Source organism: Paramormyrops kingsleyae, chromosome 4 (genome assembly GCF_048594095.1).
Source record: "Paramormyrops kingsleyae isolate MSU_618 chromosome 4, PKINGS_0.4, whole genome shotgun sequence".
Lineage (NCBI taxonomy): Eukaryota > Metazoa > Chordata > Actinopteri > Osteoglossiformes > Mormyridae > Paramormyrops > Paramormyrops kingsleyae.
This window is the reverse complement of record NC_132800.1, coordinates 35132167-35155616: the sequence shown is the minus strand read 5'-3', so window position 1 is coordinate 35155616 and position 23450 is coordinate 35132167. Positions and strand designations below refer to the sequence as shown.

The 23450-nt window shown below is 43.9% G+C and overlaps 1 protein-coding gene across 1 annotated transcript; it reads right to left on the bottom strand.

Annotated features, from left to right (window-relative positions):
- Positions 1-9356: 9356 nt before the first annotated feature.
- Positions 9357-14265, bottom strand: LOC111845954 (aquaporin-4-like). Its single transcript, XM_023815727.2, has 5 exons — positions 14199-14265; positions 13283-13700; positions 13030-13194; positions 12188-12268; positions 9357-10509 (listed from the first exon to the last, which is right to left on the bottom strand). The coding sequence occupies exons 2-5, from the start codon at positions 13664-13666 to the stop codon at positions 10258-10260; spliced, it is 882 nt and encodes a 293-aa protein (XP_023671495.1). The 5' UTR covers positions 13667-13700; positions 14199-14265; the 3' UTR covers positions 9357-10257.
- Between the last annotated feature and the right edge of the window lie 9185 nt (positions 14266-23450).

Below are 23450 nucleotides of genomic sequence, written 5' to 3'. Positions count from 1 at the left end.
ATGGTACTACGGGGTCCAAAGTGTACCGAGAAAATATCCCCCACACCATTATACCATCCACCAGCCTGCATTATTGATACAAGGCAGGATGGATCCATGCTTTCATGTTTCTTATGCCAAGTTCTGATCCTACCATCTGATGTTGCAGCAGAAATCGAGACTCATCTGACCAGGCAATGTTTTTCCCATCTTCCATCGTCGAATTTGGGTGAACCCATACCCACCGTAGCCTCAGTTTCCTGCTCTTAGCTGACAGGAGCAGTGTGGTCTTCTGCTGCTGTAGCCCATCTGCTTCACGGCTCAACATGCTATGCCTTCAGAGATGCTCTCCTGCATACCTTGGTTGTAACAAGCGGTTATTTGAGTTACCGTTGCACTTCTATCAGCTTGAACCAGTCTAGCCATTCTTCTCTGACCTCTGTCATTAAAAAGACTTTTTCACCCAGAGAACCGCCGCTCACAGGATATCACCTGCAACCAAGCCGCATTCAAAGTTACTTAAATCACCTCTCTACCCCATATGATGTTTCAATTGAACATTAACTGAAGCTCCTGACCTGTATGAATGAATGTTACATTTTTATGTAGCACTTTTCAAGACACCAAAAGTGCTTTACAGAACCAATGGGGAGTCACTTCGACAGCCCACACCTGGATGATGTGACAGCAGCCATTCTGCACCAGTACGCTCACCACACAGTAGCTAAGGTGGTTAAGAATGAGGAGCGAATTCACCAGTTAGATATAGGGGGTGATTAGGAGGCCAGATTTGATAGGGCCACAGGGGCAATTTTAGCCCGGACATGGGGGTACCACCCCTGGCTACTGGGGCATTGGGGTCCACACTGACCCCAGGAGGGCCTAACCTGTCAGCCTTCCTAGGTGGTCTCCCCCCAAGTGCTGGCCAGGACCAGACCTGCTAAGCATCATTCAGATGGATTACCAGGTCTAAACTGTAGATGGTGTGGTTGCTGACTGTAGCTGCACGATTTTATACAGTGTGCTGCCCACATATGATTGGCTGATTAGATATTTGCTTCAACGAATAGTCCAACATGTGTACCTCATAACGTTATCAGTGACTGTACGCTAAATATTTCTTTGTACCCACTCGCGAAAGCATTGGCTAACCACTTTGGTGTGAATTATAAAGATAAATATAAAGATAACCTTTATTGCCCCATTGTCACTTGGACAACAAACTGAAAATGCAAATCGACTCAATGTGAGGCATAATATTATGCTTCCAGAATGGTCCATGCTAAATAAGACATGTATAAAAGGGGGGGGGGGGAGCAGGTAGCATGAAGGTCGATGATATAAATTTTTAACCTAAAGGTGTTTGGATCAAGAAGATCCTGATTTGCCGTGATTTGACTCTCAGTCCACATGGATCGATTATGAATTCCACGGCGCACGTCAGTTTGAGCTTGAAAAGGACACTTTTTAAGCTGGTGTACTGAAATACAGGGAAATGCTGCGGGTAAAAAGGTCCATTTTGATAAGCATCTTTAATCAGAGGCTGAGTGCATAAGAATATATACTCGTCTAAAAACAGTGTAGCATTAAAACGTCAGGTGAGTGTGCCTGCCTGTGTACCCAGTGATGTGTGCCTGCCTGTGTACCCAGTGATGTGTGGCATCTTCCAGTAAGCACTGCTGAAAGTCTTGTGCCCAGTGGAGCCTGGGTATCGGCTCATCTGCCTATCTATAATTGCCTTTCCTCAGTTTATAATTTATCAGCACAATTCCCTGGCGTGAGATTGATTTGGTAGTGGGAATGTGATTATTCATCCTTCTAATCTGCTCACCGGCCTGCCAGATGTTGGTGGAAACTAAGATTATACTTTGGTTCTGTGAGGTACAGGGTTTCCTACCTGATCCTTAACATTGCGGATTGTGTTTGGCTGCAGTAAGATGTGTTCTGCCCGGGTCTGTGCGCAACCCTATCTGGATGGAATGCTGGTTCATTGCAGGGCACACACTCAAGCACTATGAGCAATTTAGAGACACCGATTTACTTAAATTTTAGTTTTTTTCCCCCTGCCATTGCTGTTGACCCTTTTATTTCTTAATTTTATTTCTTCTGCATGAAACCTGCATTTCAACAGAACCTTTTCAGTCGATTTAATTAAACATTTTCTACTTACATAGCGAACTACCACGGGGTGGCGCTCGTACTCTGATCTCCCCCCCCCATTGCCTCAATATCAGTAAAACAAAAGGCACATAATCATAAAACCATATTTAAGGATATGAGTGAATTTACACGTGCAGTTCATTGATCTCATTTGTTTGGAAGCTTCTCAACCAGCAAAGAAGAGTCGGATGGGTGCTGACACCGTCATTCTCTGACTTATCCATACGGCCTCCTGTCTTCGTTTACTCTTGGATGGCTCGTCTGTGAACTAGAAACTGACCTGCGGGACACAGCAAAGGAGTAGAGGGAGCTGGTCTTCGTGGAGTTAGAAGCGCTGAAGGCTTCAATAAAATGTAATCCTATTACATGGTTCCCTCTAGAGGCCAAAATAATAAAAGTTCCCTAATATCGAGAAGCAAGATCCCAAACATATGACTGCCGCGACTATCGCCCCGCACGATCGTACATCCCTTCATTAGTTATTCCGCAGAGACGACGCCATGTGCCTAAAAGTTGGACATTAACCGGGGCGAAGTAACCGTTAACAAAACAAATGTGTTTCATCAGACGCGGTTCCTGGGCTTGCTGGGATGGGCATCGCTGAAAAATGTCCAAGGGGACAAGGAATGAACTTATAAATCAGGTCCTGGAGGAAAGCAGTCGTGAAATCACCCCCGCCCCCGCCCCAGCCTGGCCAAGTCTCAGGTGTGCGATATGTTGATTCATCACATTTAAACCTGTTAGTTTGTGCTACTGCTGCTGCTGTCGGGGGCTGGAAAAACCCAAGGTACTGCAGCACACCGAGGGAGCGGGAATGGAAGAACACACAAAACCGGGAAATACCGGGGTAGTGCTGAAATGGAAAGGGGTCATTAAAGGTTTAATAAATATGCAATAAAAATATGTTTGCTGCATAATTTTAAGAACAAATAGAAGGAGCGTTTGTCTTTGGTCATAATTGTATTCCTCGTCCCATCCACCTCAAGGCTTATTTAAATAGAGAATGGCAAATGACAAAGTCGAGTTTTTCATGAGGAAATAAACCGGGATGATGTTTCTGTTTAAGTTGTCAAAATGCAAGAAATGCCGGCCGTATATTAATTTTTCAAGTAAAGCTGACTTGACGCACTGCAGTTTGATGAACCTGCACCGGAAAAACAAACAAACAAATAAATAAATAAATCCGGAGTCAGTTTATTTATTTATATGTTTATTTGCATATTTTGGCTCGTCGCCTATGCGCGTCTCCAGCAAAACACCTCGGGCAGTCAATCTGCAAGTTCATCACACCGCGTTTGATGGGCGAGGTCGATGCTATTCCCTCCCTGTGAAATGAGTTGGCGACGACATGATGTTGAGATTAATCGTGCCTTGGAAATAAATAAATTAAACGACACTTTGTAATGTTTAGGGCGCGACAACGCCCCCGTTTGCCCTTGTTGTAGTTTAGTGTTCTGCTATTAATTTTTATATTTACTTTCTACCCGATGCATCTTATTTCCGCCACGTCTCACAAGGCTGATTAATGTCCTGATTAGTTTCTTTTTTTTTAAACTTTGATGGGGGGCACAAAGTAGAAATTCAACACTGGCTTCCACTTAGAAGACCCAAGACACTCCCTACCCCCCAAAGCCAACACAATCTTTGTTTAGTCTTGATCCCTCCATCCATCGTAGCTCTGCCTGTAGATGTGTCTTAATCTGAGTCACAGCAAGGACTGAAACATCGCAGACAGCTTGTCGTCAGGGATTATACATCGTAGCACGGATCTGAACACCCCCTTGACTGGCTACTGTCCTACCCGGGGGGCCTACATATGCATCTGACAGCTCCTATACGTGCCGGGGGGATTTAACATTACCAGGCAGCCGATGCAGTGGTATGCCGTGGGGGTACCAGAGAAAAGGATAAATCCAATATTGATGCAGGCCTATAGTTTTTTCTTAGAAAACGTACGCGGATTATTTACACTATAATAGAGCTGCGTCTCGCGCTGAGTAAACAACTGACGCAAGAATGATTTATGACCAGCGTGAGCAATTGAAATGTGCACTTCATATAAACATGCAAGGCGATACAGTATACCGGCAAGAAGATGAGGGATGATCAGAATGATGTGATATCTTTTGTCAGTCGGGGTAGCGAGTTGCGCCATTTGGAGCGATGACCGCTCCCGACCGCGCCACCTGCCTCTCCGGAGAGCGACTCAGGGCGATCCGGGAATCAGACAATTTCACGCAGCTACTGGAGGAGCAAATGAACTGAGCCGACAGCAATAATGAAATTATCCAAATGTTATTACAGAGCGGTCTGCCTCTGTCCTACTTTCATTCAAATTTCAGCTCTGCGAGCGCCGCTGGTGGCGAATAAATCAGCATTAGCGTGTGTCTGAATTATTAAGAGGTAGATTTCCTTGTTTGTGCTATACGCAAAGGAGCTTGTTTAGCGCTTAACCCAGAGACGAGTCCTTACTCTCCCGAGTTATGATGTGTGTTTTTCCATCAGCTGTACAATACGTTTATAAATTCAATGAGTATATACTGAGTAATTTTGCCAGAGGTTTTGTAATTCTGCTTAAAACACCTTTTCGAAATAATACAACATTTGCTGAAATGGATAATTTATCTTTTCGATGCATTACGGTATTGGTTCAATTTATAAAAGTATGCAATGCAAATTTCCAAAGTATCCCTCGAAATCTTACGCAAATATTGTCCAGGGTATTGAGTATCCTGTGCTTCCTGCGACCTTGCAGCTACTAGGAGTTATAGAAGATGGATAGATGCATAAATAGGCCTAGATACCGTTGGGTCAACCCGACATATGTGACCGCTATCTTTTGGGTGGCCGTGTCTTAGCAACCCAATTTACTTTGTCAACTGAGGGCAGCGACGATGAAGCCTGCCTAGGGCACTGCATAGGTTTCGACAGGTACTAAAAGAATTGGTATAATAGGCCTATCGCTTCCTGATCACAACACCAAGAAACCTGCATTCTGAACGAAAATTATAAATATTTTCGGGTTTATAGAAATAAAGGTGACAGTGATTGTCATTGTTGACACACCACAGCACACAACAATATAATGTGTCCTCTCCATTTAACACATATGTGACATAGTAGTGAGCAGCTAATTCAGCACGCAGGAAGCAGTGTGTGTGGGTGGTACCTTGCATAGGGTGCCTCAGTAGTGCCTAGCTGGTTGGGGATTCGAACCAGCAACCTTTTTAGCTGGTGATACACTAACAACTATGCATGGACTTAATTTATGCCTACCTACAATCGCATGTTTTTTGGATGGGGGGGGCTCGTGTGTGATATCAGAGGTGGAACACAAGGGATTTACCATGTTTGATATCAGTGTCATAGCATCTAATACTTTAGTAGCTTTGCGTCAGTCTGAACTACGTTATCAGTTTATTATAACGCCACAATAATGCAGTGCAGCGATTCTCGACCCATAGGTCACGACCTAAATTTAGGCTGTGGCAAGTTCTGAAAGGGTTGTGAGGCAGAGTTAGAAATGTAAGCATTTTAAAACCAGCAAGCTCCTATACTGATCCATGATCAGATTTCTCAGCCCCAATCCTAGAATTCTGCAAATCCTTAGTGCCAAACCAGTGAACACTCAACCAATCCAAGAAGCCAAACCATAGATGCTTGATTTTAAATTCACTGGCACATCCAATCAGATTTGTGCGATAGGCATTGATTGGCGTTAATTGCAGAATGGACTGCATGCTTGATCATAGCAGTAATTTAAACCTATACCTGATATAGGGTCGCGACATTTTTACAACCCAAATTCCGGAAAAGTTGGGACGTTCTTTATACTTGAATAAAATGAAAACAAAATGACTTTCAAATCAAATGAGGCAATATTTTATTCACAACGTAACATAACAAATATTTAAACTGAGAAATATTACAATTTTATGCCCAAAATGAGCCGATTTCAAATTTGATGCTTGGTCTCAAAATAGTTGGGACAGAGGCATGTTTACCATGGTGTAGCACAGAGGCATGTTTACCATGGTGTGGGACAGAGGCATGTTTACCATGGTGTAGCACAGAGGCATGTTTACCATGGTGTAGCATCTCCTCTTCTTTTGAAAATTGTTTGAAGACGTCTGGGCATCGAGGTTATGAGTTTCTGGAGTTTTGGTGTTGGAATTTGATCCCATTCTTGCCTGATATAGGTTTCCAGCTGCTGAAGCATTCGTGGTCGTCTTTGACATATTTTTCGTGCAATGATGCGCCAAATGCGCTCTATAGGTGAAAGATCTGGACTGCAGGCAGGCCAATTCAGCACCCGGACTCTTCCCCGATGAAGCCATGCTGCTGTAATAGCTGCAGTATGTGGTTTTGCATTGTCCTGCTGAAATACACAAGGCCATCCCTGAAACAGACGTCGTCTGGACATGCACACGTTGCTCTAAAAGCTTTATAGCATTCATAGTTCCTTCCAAAACATGCAAGCTGCCCATACCATATGCACTTATACACTCCTATACCATCAGCGATGGAAGGTCTCCCTTCTCTTTAGCCCGGAGGACACGGCGTCCATGATTACCAACAAGAATGTCAAATTTGGACTCTTCTGACCATAGAACACTTTCCCACTTTGAAACAGTCTGTTTCAAATGAGTCTTGGCCCACATGACTTGACAGCACTTCTGGACCATGTTCAGATATGGCTTCCTTATTGCATGGTAGACCTTTAGTTGGCATCTGCAGATGGCACGGCGGATTGCGTTTACCAACAGTGGTTACTGGAAGTATTCCTGGGCCCATTTAGTAATGTCATTGACACGATCATGCCGATCAGTGACGCAGAGTTGTCTGAGGGCCCGAAGACCACAGGCATCCAATAAAGGTCTTCATTCTTGTCCCTTATGCACAGAAATATCTCCAGTTTCTCTGAATCTTTTGATGTTATGCACTGCGGATGATGAGTTTGGCAAAGCCTTTGCAATTTGACGTTGAGGAACATTGTTTTTAAAGTATTCCACAATCTTTTTACATACTATTTCACAGATTGGAGAGACTTTGTCTCTCTAAGACATGCCTTTTATAGCTAATCATGTTGCAGACCTGATATCAATTAACTTAATTATTTGCTAGATGTTCTCCCTGCAGAATCTTTTTAAACTTTCTTGTTTTTTCAGCCATTTGTCAGCCAACTTTTTTGGGACTTGTAGCAGGCATCAAATTTGAAATGAGCTCATTTAGTGGATAAAGGTGTACAATTTCCCAGTTTGAACATTTGTTATGTTATCTATGTTCTGTTGTGAATAAAATATTGGCTCATGTGATTTGAAAGTCTTTCAGTTTTCATTTTATTCAAATTTAAAGAACGTCCCAGCTTTTCCGGAATTCGGGTTGTAGTTTTCTGATTGCAGTAAAAATAATCATCAAAATAACAGGTTTTTATTATATTTTATTACATTTCATCCCCATAATGTAATATAAACATAATAACACATACATACACACACTGTACAAAAGTCTTAGGGAGTCAAAGTAAATGATGTTTAAATGATCTTCGTGGTGGTGTAAAACTACATCAACTACTCCTAAAGAAGTATCTGCAGCAACCATCCAACTCGACCAATAACATACCCATGTCCGGATGATCTCTACCTTATTGAGTTATTTAACTAATTAACTTCATTAACTAAGTGAGCTGGTGGTTAATTTAATAAACACATGGAATGGCTGGGGTGCCCCTGAGGAGAGGTTTGGGAACTGAAGCGGTGTCCATCTAGCCGTGCAACAAGATATCAGTAACGTTTTGGAGAACAGAAGAAATTCCTATTAGTTTTAATCGCGTTACTGTTAATTTGCATATGATCTAATGCTGAATTGTGTGTTTTTCTGAGCAAATATACACTTACTGCACAGATAAATCCTCCTCTCCTCGGTTGTCATCTGGCTGTCATTCATTCATTCATTCGTTCATTCATTGCCTTCTCTGTTCCCAGTTTTTGCATTATTCTGTATAAATTATGTAGTAATGTACTACAATATGCTCATGTTGTGATTTTGCCTTGGGGCTACTCTGTTGTGAAAGGCGCTATATAAAAATAAATTGAGTTTAATAAATAGTTTTGAACACCTTCTTCGATTGCATATGACTTTTGCACTGTTACCGTATATATAAATTAAACATACAATTGAACGTTAAAAGTAATAAAAAAAATACGGTTATCCGCACGGCAAAGAGCATTTATAGAATTGCCAGAAGGTGGCACTGTTGTCTAGGTTTTATAATCCCTCTAACTATCTAGAGAAGATATGGCACACTGGGAAAAAATAACTCAAGACAGCAATATATTAGCGCAGAGTACATCACGAACAGCACATATAATGAAAAAATATTATGGTGGTCCCTGTTAAGCATACTGGCATTCAATGCTTGAGAGGAGTAACAGCAAAGAAAAATGTGGAATTATGGGGTCAAATACGTAACGTCGTATGAGGTGGACCTCTTAATGTAAGGAAACTTACATAACGGTTGGAGTAGTTCTGACAGCGACTGGTGTAGAACTAAGCTGCTTCTGTGTATAAAAGGCCCATTTCTGCCAGGCTGGGTATGTTTTTCAGGTTAGAATGAGCTCTTGGGTGGATCTCTCACCACTTCAGGGAAGAGAGAGAGATAAGTGGCAGAATGGCTGTGTAGTGTACCCCATGCTACGGTGTTAAAACGAAAGGACAAACAAAAGGACAAACGAAACCATTCCATAAGATCACTGTTAGGCACTAAGGCCATCTATCATTACGCTCAGGGCTGGACTGGCCATCTGGCATACCAGGCATTTTCCCAGTTGGCTGATGGGTATGTGAGTCAGCGAAATTTATTGTGGGCCTGTGAGGGACCCCAAAGTCCAGAGCCGATTTTTAATCCCAGTCTAGTCCTGACTCTGCTCAAGAACCTTGTGTGGGCTGAACCACTTCCACCAAATCTGGCCTTTTCCAAACCCAACCCATTAACCAATAACGGAAAAAAGACCTTTGCCGCTTCAGGCTGAAGACCCTGTACTCTATGAATAACCCCTTCTAGAAGCATACCCCCCCCTCCCATTTGGCATTGTGGACTGAACAAAAAAAAACATTCCCCCTGAAAGGAAATATGTCTCGTCATGTTCAGCTGGTTTTTAATCCATTTCAACAAGAGTTGTGTTTATTATAATTGTTATTTTTATTGTTGCGGATGACTGTGAAAGCCAGGCAATACAGAAAATGCACCATCATAAAATGACAAAGCAGAAATAGGTCAAATATTTACCTACCACTTTGCTTTTCAGACAATAAAAAAGAGGGTTCTGTGCTCCTCAAGAAGCCTACGCTAAACCACTCTCTTTATCAGCTACCCATGTCCGTGGCGCAGGGGATGTCATTTGGCCAGAGGTGTTGTGTGTATACCCTGCTCTGGAATGGGGATCTGCTGACAGGTCGGAGGCTGACGCTTCTCTCATGGGCACCTGACATTTGTTAGCCCGAAATGTTAACGGGCACCGCAAGGGGCTTGTTTTGGTCCTCCGGTCCAGTAGGGGGAGCTGGAAGGAAAGGTGAGCATGAGCAGAAAGGAGTCCTCTCCTGAGGGGAGTTCAAGCGAGCGAGAGCATTCCTACAAGCAGCAATTACAGCGCGGCAATAATTACAAGCACATATTTGAGTGCAGACCCGTTGAGAAATAATTTAAGGAAACGGTGCAACGGGATTCAGTGGTACAGTGGGTTATATGACAGAGCAAAGACAGATGATATGCTGAAGAGACAGCCCTGAAAATGGAGACCGCCAGAGAGCACCTGCCATTCACGTGCCAGCAGTGTCACTCTGGTTACTCCGGCGTGACCTTAGCATCACCCCTACGCTGATCTGAACACAGACGCTACCAGTGATCAGTTTTGGCTGCACATCGGAAAGGGGGGATGTACTGATATGAAGGTCTGGTTTCTGAGACAGAGTTCACGGTGAGCCAGGCCAGACCGGACCAGGCCCTGCATCAAAGAAAAAACCAGGGTGTTTCCCTGGCTGAAGGCACAGTAATCCTCTGTGAGAGCAGGCCTGGATGCTTGACTACAGGCTGGTCTCCATTCCCAGGATTCCCTCTAGTCATGCCGGTGATATCCCGGCCTTTTCTGCCTTCTCCACGTCCAGGGTGCTGTGAGAACCCGGACTGATGGCCGGCTCTTCTGGATCGCTCCGGCGGCGGCAGCCCTCCACCTCTCTGTACCTCATGGGGGGGCCGGAGCTTTTGCCGAAAACATCCCCGAAGCAGGTCTTCAGCTCTGGGTCAGGGCAGTACAGATATTCATACATGGCACCCGCTGTGATCCCACCAAGAATGGGACCCAACCAGTAGATCTGAGAAACAGAGAGCACACGAGGTTAGGAGAGGTGAATCCTACCCTGGTCTGATACCTTGACCCAGGGGAGGGTTTGTCGTTTTAGAGGCCCCACTCAAAAAGTTACTTCATGCCCCCCCCCCAGCCCACTCTAGTGTATAGTGTGTGTTTGTGTCCAATAAGGGCCCCCCCTGAACCTCAAAAGCCCCACGAAAATGTGTGGTTTGAGTGGTGGTTCCTCTACTACTACCAGGGGTAGTAGTAGAGTTATACTAAACATTTTTGAAAGGACACAAGAGCCCCAGGTGTAAAAGCAGGAGACACCCAGGTCTACTTCCTCTCACTATGCCGCTAGCGCCCCCTAATGAATGGCTACTTAATTACAGGAGCATTAATTGAAATCAGACTAAGGGACGGAAGCCGCCTCGTGATCCTGGTCATGCTGATTCACGCAAAATTTTACGTAATTGCGTTCTGATGTCGAAAGTGACGCGAAATATGGGGAAGCCGAATGGCCTTATTAATTTAGGAAATTAATCATAGCAAATATGTGTCTGACATTGGGCTGGGGGACCGTTCATTTGGATCAAAGACACCGTTAGAGTTTCAGATAAACATATTATGTCTCCCATGCAGGGTTATTATCGGTAACGAAAACGAAAACAGAACATCTTCATAAAATTAGATTAAAAAAAGGCACTAAAATAAAATTTTAAAATTACAACTAAACGAAAACCATAAATATTGCTTCTGAAACTAACTGAAATAAAATATAAAAACAAACATCAAATAATTTCCATTATCGTTTTTAGCACTATTTAGCTAAAGTAATGATTTGTTTATCTTTCTTCCTTGATGGAAATCATTTGAGGGAACATAATCCAGTACATTGCCTTTTAGATGACCATTAATGATACATGGCACATGTTTTGCCCATTCTGAGGACATTAGTACCTAATGTGCCCTTGTGCATTTGTGTGGTTCTCCAAAACTCAGACACTTAAAATACTTCCACAATGTTCCGTGTATCCTTAGAAAGAAAATTACCAAAACGTAAACTGAAACTAAAATATTATAAAACTAAATAGAAATACATTTTTTAAACAAAAACTAATAAAACCACACTGAAAACTAACTAAAACTAAACAGAATGTTGAAATGAAAATTTAATCTAAAAATTCATACTGAATTAAGAGATCAACACTGGTCCCATGTTTCCCATGCGAGGTGTTCTATCAGGAAGCTGGTCCACGGGCTAAAACGACTGGAGGTTCGGAAGAGACAAGCTGCCCTTTCAGAGAAATCAATCAGATTTTATTTAATGTAGCACACTTCCTAAGCAAGCTGTGGGCCAGCACTTTACAGTGATTTACCATAATGTCTCAGAAAGGAACCAAATAAAGCGAGAAAAGAAAACCGGGGAAAAAACGAAAGAAGGTCCCATTGAAAGAAGGTGATAGAGGAGGGTTGACTTAATGGGCCTTCCATACATGGTTATTGGGCTGGAACAACCCCATGACTTCGGGATCCACCATGAATGGTAACCTTCAGAGCCTTGATTGCGGCAGTACACACTCGACCCGTTAGATGAGCGAATTTCCAAACAATCCAGCATGCATTTCTTCCCAGCGTCACTGCCTTTCAAACCTTCCCCCCCCCTCCCCCGAGCGTTTCAGAACCCTTTTTCCTTTCCTTACCCAGTGGTCAGCCCAGCTGCACATCACCACTGCTGGTCCAAAGGACCGGGCTGGGTTCATACTGGCTCCAGTATAGGGGATCTGTAACACAAGAGAGCAAGTGACAAGTGACATTGGTATCATAGTCACTGAGCTCTTTCTGGTACCTTGCCGGACAGAGCAGCAAATTGCAGAGCATCACAGGATAGCAGGTAGTTAGCATTAGCATTAACACGGCAAATATTTCCTGGGTTATTTATAATGTCTGACTTTTGTTTTATCGTTTTCTGTCCACTTTCCTATCCAAATACAGACCCTGCTCAGTCCTCTCATGAGGGTGGAAAATAGGACGTATCTAGGTTAGACTGTTCGCTCACACCAGACCTGAAAGGGTTAAAAATAATCCAGTGCTGATTTTTAAACTATTCCTCAAGTTTTAACACACAATCAGGAGCAATTATATGGGTTTACAGTGCTTTTAAATTCTGAGGTGTTGGGAAGCAGATAATCGTAACTGTTTCAAGATAAATTGTTATCTAAACTTAAAATGGAGTCTGTTGTTGAGTCTTGGGTTACACTAATCAGGTACCAACTCGCCGGGGGAACACGTGACCTCCCATAAGGATGGTTGCCATGGTTGCTTCACCATGCTGTCGTCCATGGAAACCACAGGTCAATGAGGTACCCTTACAATGGGCTTTAAAAGAAATATATATCTATTATCATATATTAGAATCCTTGCAGATTATTCCTTCTGAATTGTATTATTATTCCTATGCAAAAGTCTTTTTCCATTTCAAGAAGATTAAAAAACTGATTTATGTCACAAAAGTAACATGTAAAGTCAGTGGATTGGAACATACCGCAAAGAGATGGCCTATAGCGACGGCCAGGCCAATGGCAAGAGCCGCAGACCCCTTGAGGTCGGAGCGTTTGGGGTCGCAGGTCGCAAACACGGTGAAGACCAGCTCAAAGGTGATCAGCATCTCCACCACAAGGGCGTGGCCGACAGAGATCTTGGGGTTCACCTGCGGAGCAGAGGAGGCCTTGGTCAGGACCCATGCCTTATGTTCTCCGCAGTTTATTTTCACTCCTAAAGATGAGGGGGCGACATACCGACGTCACTCCCATGCCCCCTCGGACAGAGCTGGGCGTCACCATGTACAGGATCCCCGCTCCAGTGATGGCACCCAGACACTGGCTGAGCACGTAGAAGACACCCTTGGCCAGGCTCAGCTTCCTGGTGCAGACCATCGCTGCGGTCACGGCCGGGTTGATGTGGCCGCCGCTGATGTGGCCAAAGCACTGGGCCAAGGTAGCGATGGTCAGGCCAAAGCAGAGTGATATGAGCACCAGATCTGGGGGCGGCGGCTTCTCCGCCCCCAGGCTCCAGTTGATCGTAGAGCCCAGGCCAAGAAGGACAAAGATGAGAGTAGCCAAGAACTCCCCAGAGACGGCTCTCCAGAATTCCTTGGTCCAAATCCCCTTAAAGGCTACCATAATGCCTTCAAATTTACTGGAGGGTCCACACCTCCTGGGGGAAAAAGAGATTTTTGTTGTTTTTGTTGTTGTTGTTGTGGTGGTCAAAAAAACCTCATGTCTTTATTAATGAACTTTGTAAACTGTGTGACTATAAATTCTCTTATGCATAGAATCATCATGTTCCCCCTTTTCATTATTTTGGCTTCTCGACCCTAAATACATCTGAGTGAGAAATACCCTCAAGTTTCAAATAGGCTACACCGATATATTATACAGCTAAACGCATCTACTGTAGGTGCATTTCGCAAATCAGATATCTGGAAGCTCCTTCGCATTATTTACGAAGAAACTTTAAACAAGAATTTAAACAGCATTATGATGACTGTAAACTGCAAACCAGTAACTCACCACCGAATACTAGCGTTTAGGAAATCCCCATCAATACTGTTAAACTCTCATTTCGCGTCAAAGGCAGCCGTGAGGTTTTAAAAAGAACCACGCGCACAAACTTAATTTGACAACAAAATGCGATTCTTAAGCTTGTACTTACTGGCAGATTTCGCACCACGGACACCTAAAGAGGTTAGATAACGGGGAGTCTGCCGGCTGTCCGTCGGCGGGAGATGCCATGCACTGTATTTCTCAGTCATCGTCACCGGGAGCCTTAATATAGGGTTATTAGAAACCGGGCAACTTCTGCACTAAACCATCCACGGCCGGTTTGTCCCGCCCTTTAGGATCTCGCTGCACCTGATGATCGCATCTGACCTGGAGGAAGGAGGAGAGGCAAACAAGCAGCCTGAACGCTGCAGCGGCCCCTTAACTATCATTCATATCAGGTTCGTGAGGAACCACGCGAGATCCCCGTGATATGCTGCGTACAGTAATCTAATCTTGCCTTTATTTTGGCTCTGAAGTTTTACTTTGGTTATACCCACGGAAGCAAAAAAGGAAGGAGTGCAAAAGAATAGGACAAAAAAAGAGAAAATGACTACCGAATGATTTTAGAGGTTTTAATTATTTATTGAAGTTGGTAACATTGTGGCCAGGGTAAATTATGGAAAAGTCAGGATATTGTAAAGGGCGTCACGTATTGCAGACGATGACAGGGCTTGTCTTCGGGAATGTCTTTCTCAGAATACTACAGGAGACTCCGGTTACAGGGACCTTTGCAGTGCAGCGCAATAAATAAAAATAAATACACAATAATGAAAACCACGCCAGCAGAGCCTTTCATAACGGTACATGAAAGCAGCAATAGGCATTTAATTCTGTCATACTCCAAAGGATGGACTGGCCATTACCGTCTGGACCATGCATCAGCTCTATAGCTGCCCCACAATGGCCAAATGCAATTGGCATTATTTCGTTCAGCTGGAGGTGGTGGTTAGGTTGGTCTGGATAATCTTGTTTAAGACGCTGCTTTAGTGTTTCAGAAGACATATCGATGCCCGGTGGGTTAAGGGAGAGTTAAATCTGCCGTGCGCTGAAGACAGTTCAGTGCTGGTATCGCCACCTGCTCGTGTGATCGTGCGACTCTTTCATGGGCAAAGCAGAAGTATGTTAATGGACTGAATAGCAGAGTAAATCAATCAAGTTAAATATGAACAGTTAATGAGGAAAAAACTGGAGTAAAACAAATATAATTTCGCAGTATAATTTAATCGTATTCGGCAAGTTATAAAAGATTCAAAGTAAATGCCAGAGTTTTTAATAATTTACATTACTTTCATACGTTCCTTATCGCCGCTATAAAGATAAGGAAAGACATCTTTTAATAAATATGAAGCGTTGATTTACAGGCGATGGCAGACTGTAGACAGATGACATTGACGCCTGAGTTTATGCACTCTGTCGGACTTTCTTTGTATAGTGAATTTCCGAAATGAACTTATGTAAAATATGATGGTGCGTAGGCTGCTGTTCAGCTTGGGTACACACACACACACACACACACACACACACATGCACACACACACACACACACACACACACACCAAAGTCACCTAAGTGAAACACAACTCAGAAGACTTGACATCTGACGCACTTGACAAATGCTACCTGGATCCCATCTAGTGCATACAGATTGGAGGAAAGCGAAGGCCATTACAAAAGTGCAACTAAAATACGGCCGTATGGTAGCAATGGAACAGTATCAACAACAAAACAAAATTTGCTTCTGGCGCCAACTACTGGTACCCACCGGTATGTGCTTCACCTTTACGTAAATAACGCCGGTTGACGGATCATATAACGCTGAACGTATTTCAACACCTTCTTTCATCTGCTGAAAAATTCAGGGATCTGAAATTTCTCCCGAATTCTTACCGTCTTAAGTCATATTTTATCATTATAAAAATGTTTTCTAAGCTTGGGTTGTTGCATAACACCACTGCATATACAATTTAGCATCTCTTTAAATCACAGTGAGAAATAGTGGGTGGTATTAGGTATGCTTGCTTTATTTTATTCATTTATTTATTTATTTTTTCTTTTTGCTTCCAGCGATTTTTCCTTCTTGCCAAATTGTGTAACACACTTCTGGGTGCTGTCAGCTTTAAGCTCAGTGGCTGGATTCAGTCCAACTTTTAGAAAAAAAATCATTCTCCTTGTTGCCACGGTCACTGCATCACCTACTAGCAAGCGAGGAGCAAAAACTCTTATTCCAGGATGTGCATTTTACATTCGGTTACTTTTACGTACCTCTTTCCACAGCGAAGTTAATTAGTCACGAGCCAAGCAGAATGTGCCAGTGATCATTTAGCAGAAATGTACTTGTTTAATGTGGATTCCTTATTTTGACAGAGTTGATTTTTTTAATTTATTTTTTTAATGAGCCTTTTATAAAAAGCCTCACTGCAATACAGGAATTTTTTGACAAGATGCAGCTCCTATGTATTTCAGAAACACGATTGGCCATTTTCAGTCATGTGATTAGCCACGCCCCTCTGGATGTGAACTTTCCTATGTTGCACATGGTTGGGTTTTCCACGTCACTGTGGGGGAGGCAGCTCAATGTTCATAGTCTTTTTGACATGATTCTCAATAGTAGCCTCTATATAATAAGCGGTGACATAAAAGGTTAGGTTGATTCTGCTTGAAAACAATGAAGGAAATATGGCCATCTTCATCTGTCTTGGCTTATTGAGCTGAAGCCTCCTCTCATTTCCGGCCTTCTGATTGGCAGATCAGGTCGTAATCCACCGAAACGTCTCCCCATCCAGCAAGCATCATAATCCCATCCACCCACGAATACTCACTGTCTGGTGGTCTCATCACTGTAAATGGCTTGTTCTCAACCCTTTTAAGAAATCACCTAGTTTATCGTGTGCACAATGGAGACTGATTGTATTGTGCGGAATGCACAAGTCAAGACAAAGAGTAACGATTCATGACACTAAAAAATTACAGCACCTGCTGCATCTGCAGCTAGTGAATTCACTCCAGCTATTCATGCACCTGGAACTATAGAGTCCACATCAGAGTACCTTCACCTACTCTTTTGACTCTGTGTTGACCAACTTTGTAGTCAACATTAAAAAAAAACATTAGGAATTATTGTTGTAATGAAGCTGGAAACAGTAAACTCTCAATGGCTGAAATCCGCTGGTAGCATAGTGACCTGACCCTTGTGTTTGTAACGGTTCTGAACATGTATGACTAACAAACATAAATATTTCATCAGTTTGACAGGTGACGACAGAATGGAAAAATGCGCACAACCTTCAACAATCCCTTTCAGGCAGCTTTGAAGCTCGGTCGCTAAAATCTTTGTGATGATTCACAGGATTAATTTTACAGCTTGGAAGACTCAATGCCAAAGCACAATTGCTGTTTGTAGTATATAGACTTTTCATCACAATAGCAATACAATTCATACAGGGGTACAGGGTTAGCTCTTGTGAATCGAATGTGCATTCCTAATAAACACAAGTCATATTATTAACAAAAAGCACCAAGCCTTATCTAGGTTTAAAAATATAAACCAAGATCTTGCTTCTGTGTAGGAGACAGAGAATATTGCCCTAACCCTCATTCACTGACTGTACTTCGTTGACATTCCATAATAAAATCTAGATTACTGTCAAGTATTTAAGAACCTTCTGTAATTCTACTTCATACATTTTATCAACGCTGTATCCATTTGCATGTTCCACATTCTCCGTGTTTCAGCTCCCGCTTACACGCCTTGGTTCTTAATCCAACCCATGTGGGACACCACAAGCTCCATGACATCATGGGTCATGTGACAGATTAAACCCCAATCACTGTCTCCAAAATGACCCAGCTGGCAAAACTGTGATGCAAGGTGTCATCTCCCTTGTAAGGTGCGTCTTCTGTTAGGTGCTTAACTAGAGCTTGGGCGTTTCTAAAGCTACACTTTGTTAAAATATTAATAAAAGAATCTGAAACTTGATACTAATATACATTTTAAACTGAACTGACCTACAAAATAGGAACAACCCATTCACTGAAGATGCACATCTATGGGCAATCTGGTAACCCCAAATAACCACAGCATGGGGGGGGGGGGGGTGGGTGGATAGAAGGAAGGACCATGATGATATGGGGAGAACATGCAAACTCCACACACATGGAATCAGGGTGGAGACTCGAACCCTGATCCCAGACATGTGAGGCAACAGTGCCAACAACACACCACCATCATGCCAACCCCCCTTCAGCACCATGTGCATCTATAATCCTTTCGTATACTGAATTCATTTTATCTCTGTATGGTGCGCATCCTAGCACAGTTGCCGAAAAGTCCTTAACAATGATTGAAGTTCATGGAGGGCACCGACTAATGTTATTTGGCGCTTAAATCACAATCAAGAAACAGACAACGGAGGAGACGGCAGAGGCACAGAGGGGAGTGTGACGCCCCAGGCCATCCCAGCATGGCAGCACCTACAGAGCGATGTCATCGTCTACTAATGGACGTGGGAGGTCTGCTACCAGAGGTGAGTGTAAGCGATACAGCTGGCTGGCTCTTGTTGCATTAGTGCACCCTGTGGAGAACACCAGGAATATGGACGTCACTGTCCTTAGGTCTTGTCCTTCGGGGACAACTAGGTTACACAGGAAATGCCACCAAACCATGTCCGGGGGTGTTGAAGTCCTCTGCAAAGTACAACAGGGGCATCTAGGGAATCACCCCCCCCCCCCCCCCCTCCACATCCGGCATGGATTCTGCACCTTTAAGTGAGAAGGTGATGCAAACAGCAGGTGACTCTGTGTTCTGGTGTCTCCCAGCGACCTTGGCTCCTCCGAGACAGAGGGGCGGTTGACAAAGGGACCCGTAGCGGCACGCTGAGCGGAGGTCTGACTAAGAGCGAGTCGGGGTCTGCTGGGCATGAGCTGAACACAACATGTGTCGTCACACGAGGGAAAGCGTGCCGCGCGGCGGCGTCCTCAAACCGCCGCGGCCTGCCTCTCATCTCCGCATCTGACAGTTACTGTTCCGGAATGGTCCATGGCTCCGCGTTTGATATGTAAAAGCATGGACTGAACACGTACCTGGCTGACCTTTCCAGAATCATCTAGTAGCTTCCGCCGAATATTTCACAGCTGGACCGTTTCGCTGCCTAAATCTGAGCGCAGATCTGAGTTGACTGTGGAATGATGGACGAAAGACTCCTGCTGATTTAAAAATGAATAACAAATGAGATGACGGGGTAATAGGGCGCTTTCATGGGGGCGGAATGCTTATTGACTTGCCAAGTATCACGTCTTAGGTCATCCAAATTTAAAACATGGATCGCAAGCTCGCTATGAGTAAAAACAGCTGAATGTACAGAAGCAAATTTCAGGTGGACCCAACTACAGAACTAGGCTTATTAATGAACATTAGCCTCATTACTGAGTTTGGTTCACAAACTAATTTGCCTCTGTATAAATTATAAATAATTATGCTTTTCATACAGGCAAAGCCAAATGAAAATAATTTCACCACCAATCCACTGAAATTACTAAATCCTGTTTAGAAACATAAAAAATAACTTTTTGCTGTCTCTAACGAGCACTTGGGACTGATAACATTTTTTGTCCGACCGCAGACACAACTTAAGGAGCATCTCTTGTGGAACTGAGCTTTTTGGCTGTTGGTCTTTATTAGATAAGGTGGAGAGAGACGGGGACAGAGGGGAACTTAAAGGAGGAAAATAAGTCAGTGGTCAGCAGTAAATTGTATCTCCTTTAAAGATAGCGATGCCTTTCATTTCACAGCCATGACGGATGCAGCGCTCAGGCTTCCCGCAGCATCACGGAAAGAAACTGAAACACCACAGCTGAAGTCTGCTCACAGCTGAGGGTGTCACAGTGCTGGGCATGCCCGGTCAGCATTTATGTAAGGTAATCTCCTGTATTTGACTCACGCCATTGGCCCCCAACGTGGCCATCTGGTCGACTCAGTTTACACACCTTTTCCAGATACCGGCTCAGTCTGCCTTTGCATTGCAATATTTAACCAGTTAGTCAACCGGTTACGATGCAAGATGATCAAAACAGAACAGGATGCAATGGTCGATTGCATGATCTAGTACAGTAATTACCTTATTGCATTTTGCATGATACAACAGCAATTGGGGGCAGCCTGGGAATCAGTGGGCTAAGCTTCTATGCCTGCAATCGAAAGATCACCAGTTCAAGTATGACCTCAGCATGTCTGTGGGTCCTTGAATGAGGCCCTTAAACCCCCCCCCCCCCCCCCCCAGCTCCCTGGGTGCTGCTATGGGTCTCCTACAGAGAGCAAGATGGGGGAGGCAGACGGAGGAATTCCCCACAGGGATCAGTAAAATATAATATGCAGGAATATATTTAAAAAATCATTTTGCATTTATTTATTTATGTGGACATCGATATTTAACAAATATAACTAATTTAAATGGCATGTAAAAAGTCTGAGTTTACATGCATTTACACTAAGTAACAAGTCCTGTCCTTTAAATGTGAGACCACTGCTTTAAGAACATCTGAATAACAAGCTTAATTCATCAGTTAATGGCATAACTTTAAGGAAAGCCAACAGACTTTGCTGTTACCCCCTGATTACAGCACAATCCTAGTTGATAAAATTAGTTAGTGTGTCCCATGGTCTTTAAATGTTGATTTAAGCACCATAAGCCGCAAGTCTGGTCAACATGAGCCTGGTTAAGATGGGATAATAAACTCCCTAACTCTGATGAGCTCAAGTCTGAACAGACGCCTGCCAAAAGACTGGCTTTCTGATTGGTGCGTTTTCATCACGTGGTTAACACTCTGAAGCCTGATTGGTCACCATTGTCCATATAGAGGCACCCTTATGCACCAACTGGGTTCTTTATGCTACCTGTTGCTATGAATGCCTTTCTTAAGAGTGCTTGATTGTGGATTTTTGTTATTTTGATGGTGACTCATAGCCACTAGATTGATTGCTTGGGAATGTGAGAACAATGAACTCCAACAGATCACTGCGGACTGGATTTGCCCTTGTTTTTATTTTTTTATTTTTATTTTGTTGTTGGTTGGGTACGGGTGTGTGTGATTTGAAGCCACAAGTTGGATATGGTGTTGACTGTGAGGTCACCACCCTGCTACAATAGTCTGGTTCAGTCCTTTTGTTAGGAATCTTAGTCTAGGTTTGTTCGACTTCACATCCTACAGGGAGGGGAACATACATCAAAATCACTTATTCTCTGGGTTTCGACAAGCCCTCCTTGAATTTACATGCAAAACCAGCGAGTTGCTGAATGGACTTGTGGTTCATATCTCATGAAGCTTCTCTAGTGTGCCAATGATTTCTGTTCCCGATATCTCAGCTGCAGTGGCATTATGAGCTTATTTTCTTCTGGGTCATAGCACAGGCTGGATTATCGGGAGATTGCTGTTCAGCGTGCTTGGATAGACCCCAGCCGCTGTGATTGCAGAAAGTCGTTCACTTTGCTGCCTGGGTTGGGTGGCACCTGCCCTGAGGATGCTGCTTGTTCTCATTGGTTCTTTGGTTCCACCTGGGTTCACCCCGGGTCACCGGCAAGGGCAGCCGATTTGACAGGGAGCGGTTGCTATCCTCGCGTTGCTGCCATGGCAACACTAACCCATGTTGAGCTTGACTCTGGGTGGCCATCAGTGCCCTCAGGATAGTTCGCTTCTGCTCTGCACCTTGTTGGATGGAGGGAGGCCAAGAAAGAATCAACTTTCACTAGGTAACGCTGTCTTTGGTGTCTGTGTGTGAGGGAGTGGGGTGGGGTATTAGGGAGGTGGCAGGGCTGGGGGTGGTGATGTTTCCGGTGGTCCCCTGTCCCCAACACAATGCCAGTAGGCGAGCTATCCACTTGTCCGATAGGCATAGTGGAATGGAGTTAACCAAGAAACAGTCATTAAAAAATTAAATTGCTCAAAAGCTAGCCACTCAGCATGACCCATTTTATTTGTCTGTATGTTTAGAATATCTCTTGTCACTCAGGCTCAGTACTTCACACCCAGATGTAGTTTTGCAGATTTCACCTTAACCACTGTGCCACCTGCTGGTGAAGTAATGAAATGCTTCCAAAGTGCACAGCTCTATGGAACAAAAATAAGATGCATGATAAGTGGATTATACAGTGGGCTTGCACATGCATGTGTTCTGTTTGCACTGACCTTGGTTAATGTGTGTGCCCCCAGTGGGGGCCTGAATTCCTAGTTCGGCTTCCAAATTGGTTTTCCATTTTCTCCCCAAGCAATAGTTTTTGTTTTAGCCTGACCGCTCCAAAAAGCAGTCTGCCTGGCAACCTTTCTGTCCACAAAAGAATTTCTATTTTTAGGAAGATGATCCTATCCAGTGGAAAGTGTGGGGACCCGTGAGAGGTGGTGCGATTAGGGGCCTGGGTTGCCCGTGAGATTTCAGCCACAGCGCCTGTGGCAAACAGATGAAAACATTTACTTTGATTATACTATAAAAATGATCGGTATTTGTCAGTGGCTGGTTTCCAGTTTGGGAAGGTGATCTAGACAGCGGTGCGCGCCAATGTAAGTGCGCACCCTGTTAAGCTCCAACGCAATTTCATGGAGTCAAGCTCTCGGTATGTGACTTCGGTTTATGACTTTAGGGGGCAGCAGAGTGCTGTGCACAAATAGACACAACTGCCTGGTTGGACGTTCCCGTCCGGGTTCTGCTATGTGCAAGACTCTTGTTCTGTCCTGATGCCGGGCTAGGGTCCCGTCCTTTAAAGCGCTCAGCCAGCAAAGGATCCCATTTTTTCAATGCCTCAACGGAGGGGAATTCGTCTGCATGATGATATAGTGTTTAAATAAACACAATGCATTAAAAGAGAGAGATTCTTTCATTGCAGTGGAATTGAGATGAATGCATTGGGTTTAAAAGCTGGTTTTAATATAATTATATGGAAAATTTTATGACAGCTTGTGTGACGGGCACTGCCAGTGTTTATCTACATATCGTAGGATCTTTGTGTGTTATGTGACATTTTATAATAATGACTGCATAGCAAAGCCGTGGGAGAATTTGTCACTTTTTTGGGGTGTGGGCTTTATATCTAATGGCAGTCCGTGACAGCGGTAGTCCGTCAATTCAAGGACACGGCAAACGTGAAGGAGAGGTTCGGGGGAAACGACCGGCACGTGTAAACAGCCCCCCCCTCAGGACGCCCCTGTCCACCCACCACGTGGGTGAGCAGACCTCCTGGTGGGGAGGTTTTGTAGGGCTTTAAAAAAATCGGTAAGTCGGATGTAGCTCCATGGAATACGCGCGTGCACGCGCGCTGGAGGTTTCCGCGAGCAGTATGGAATAGGCGTGCGTGCGCACGCGTGGCCCTCGCGCCGT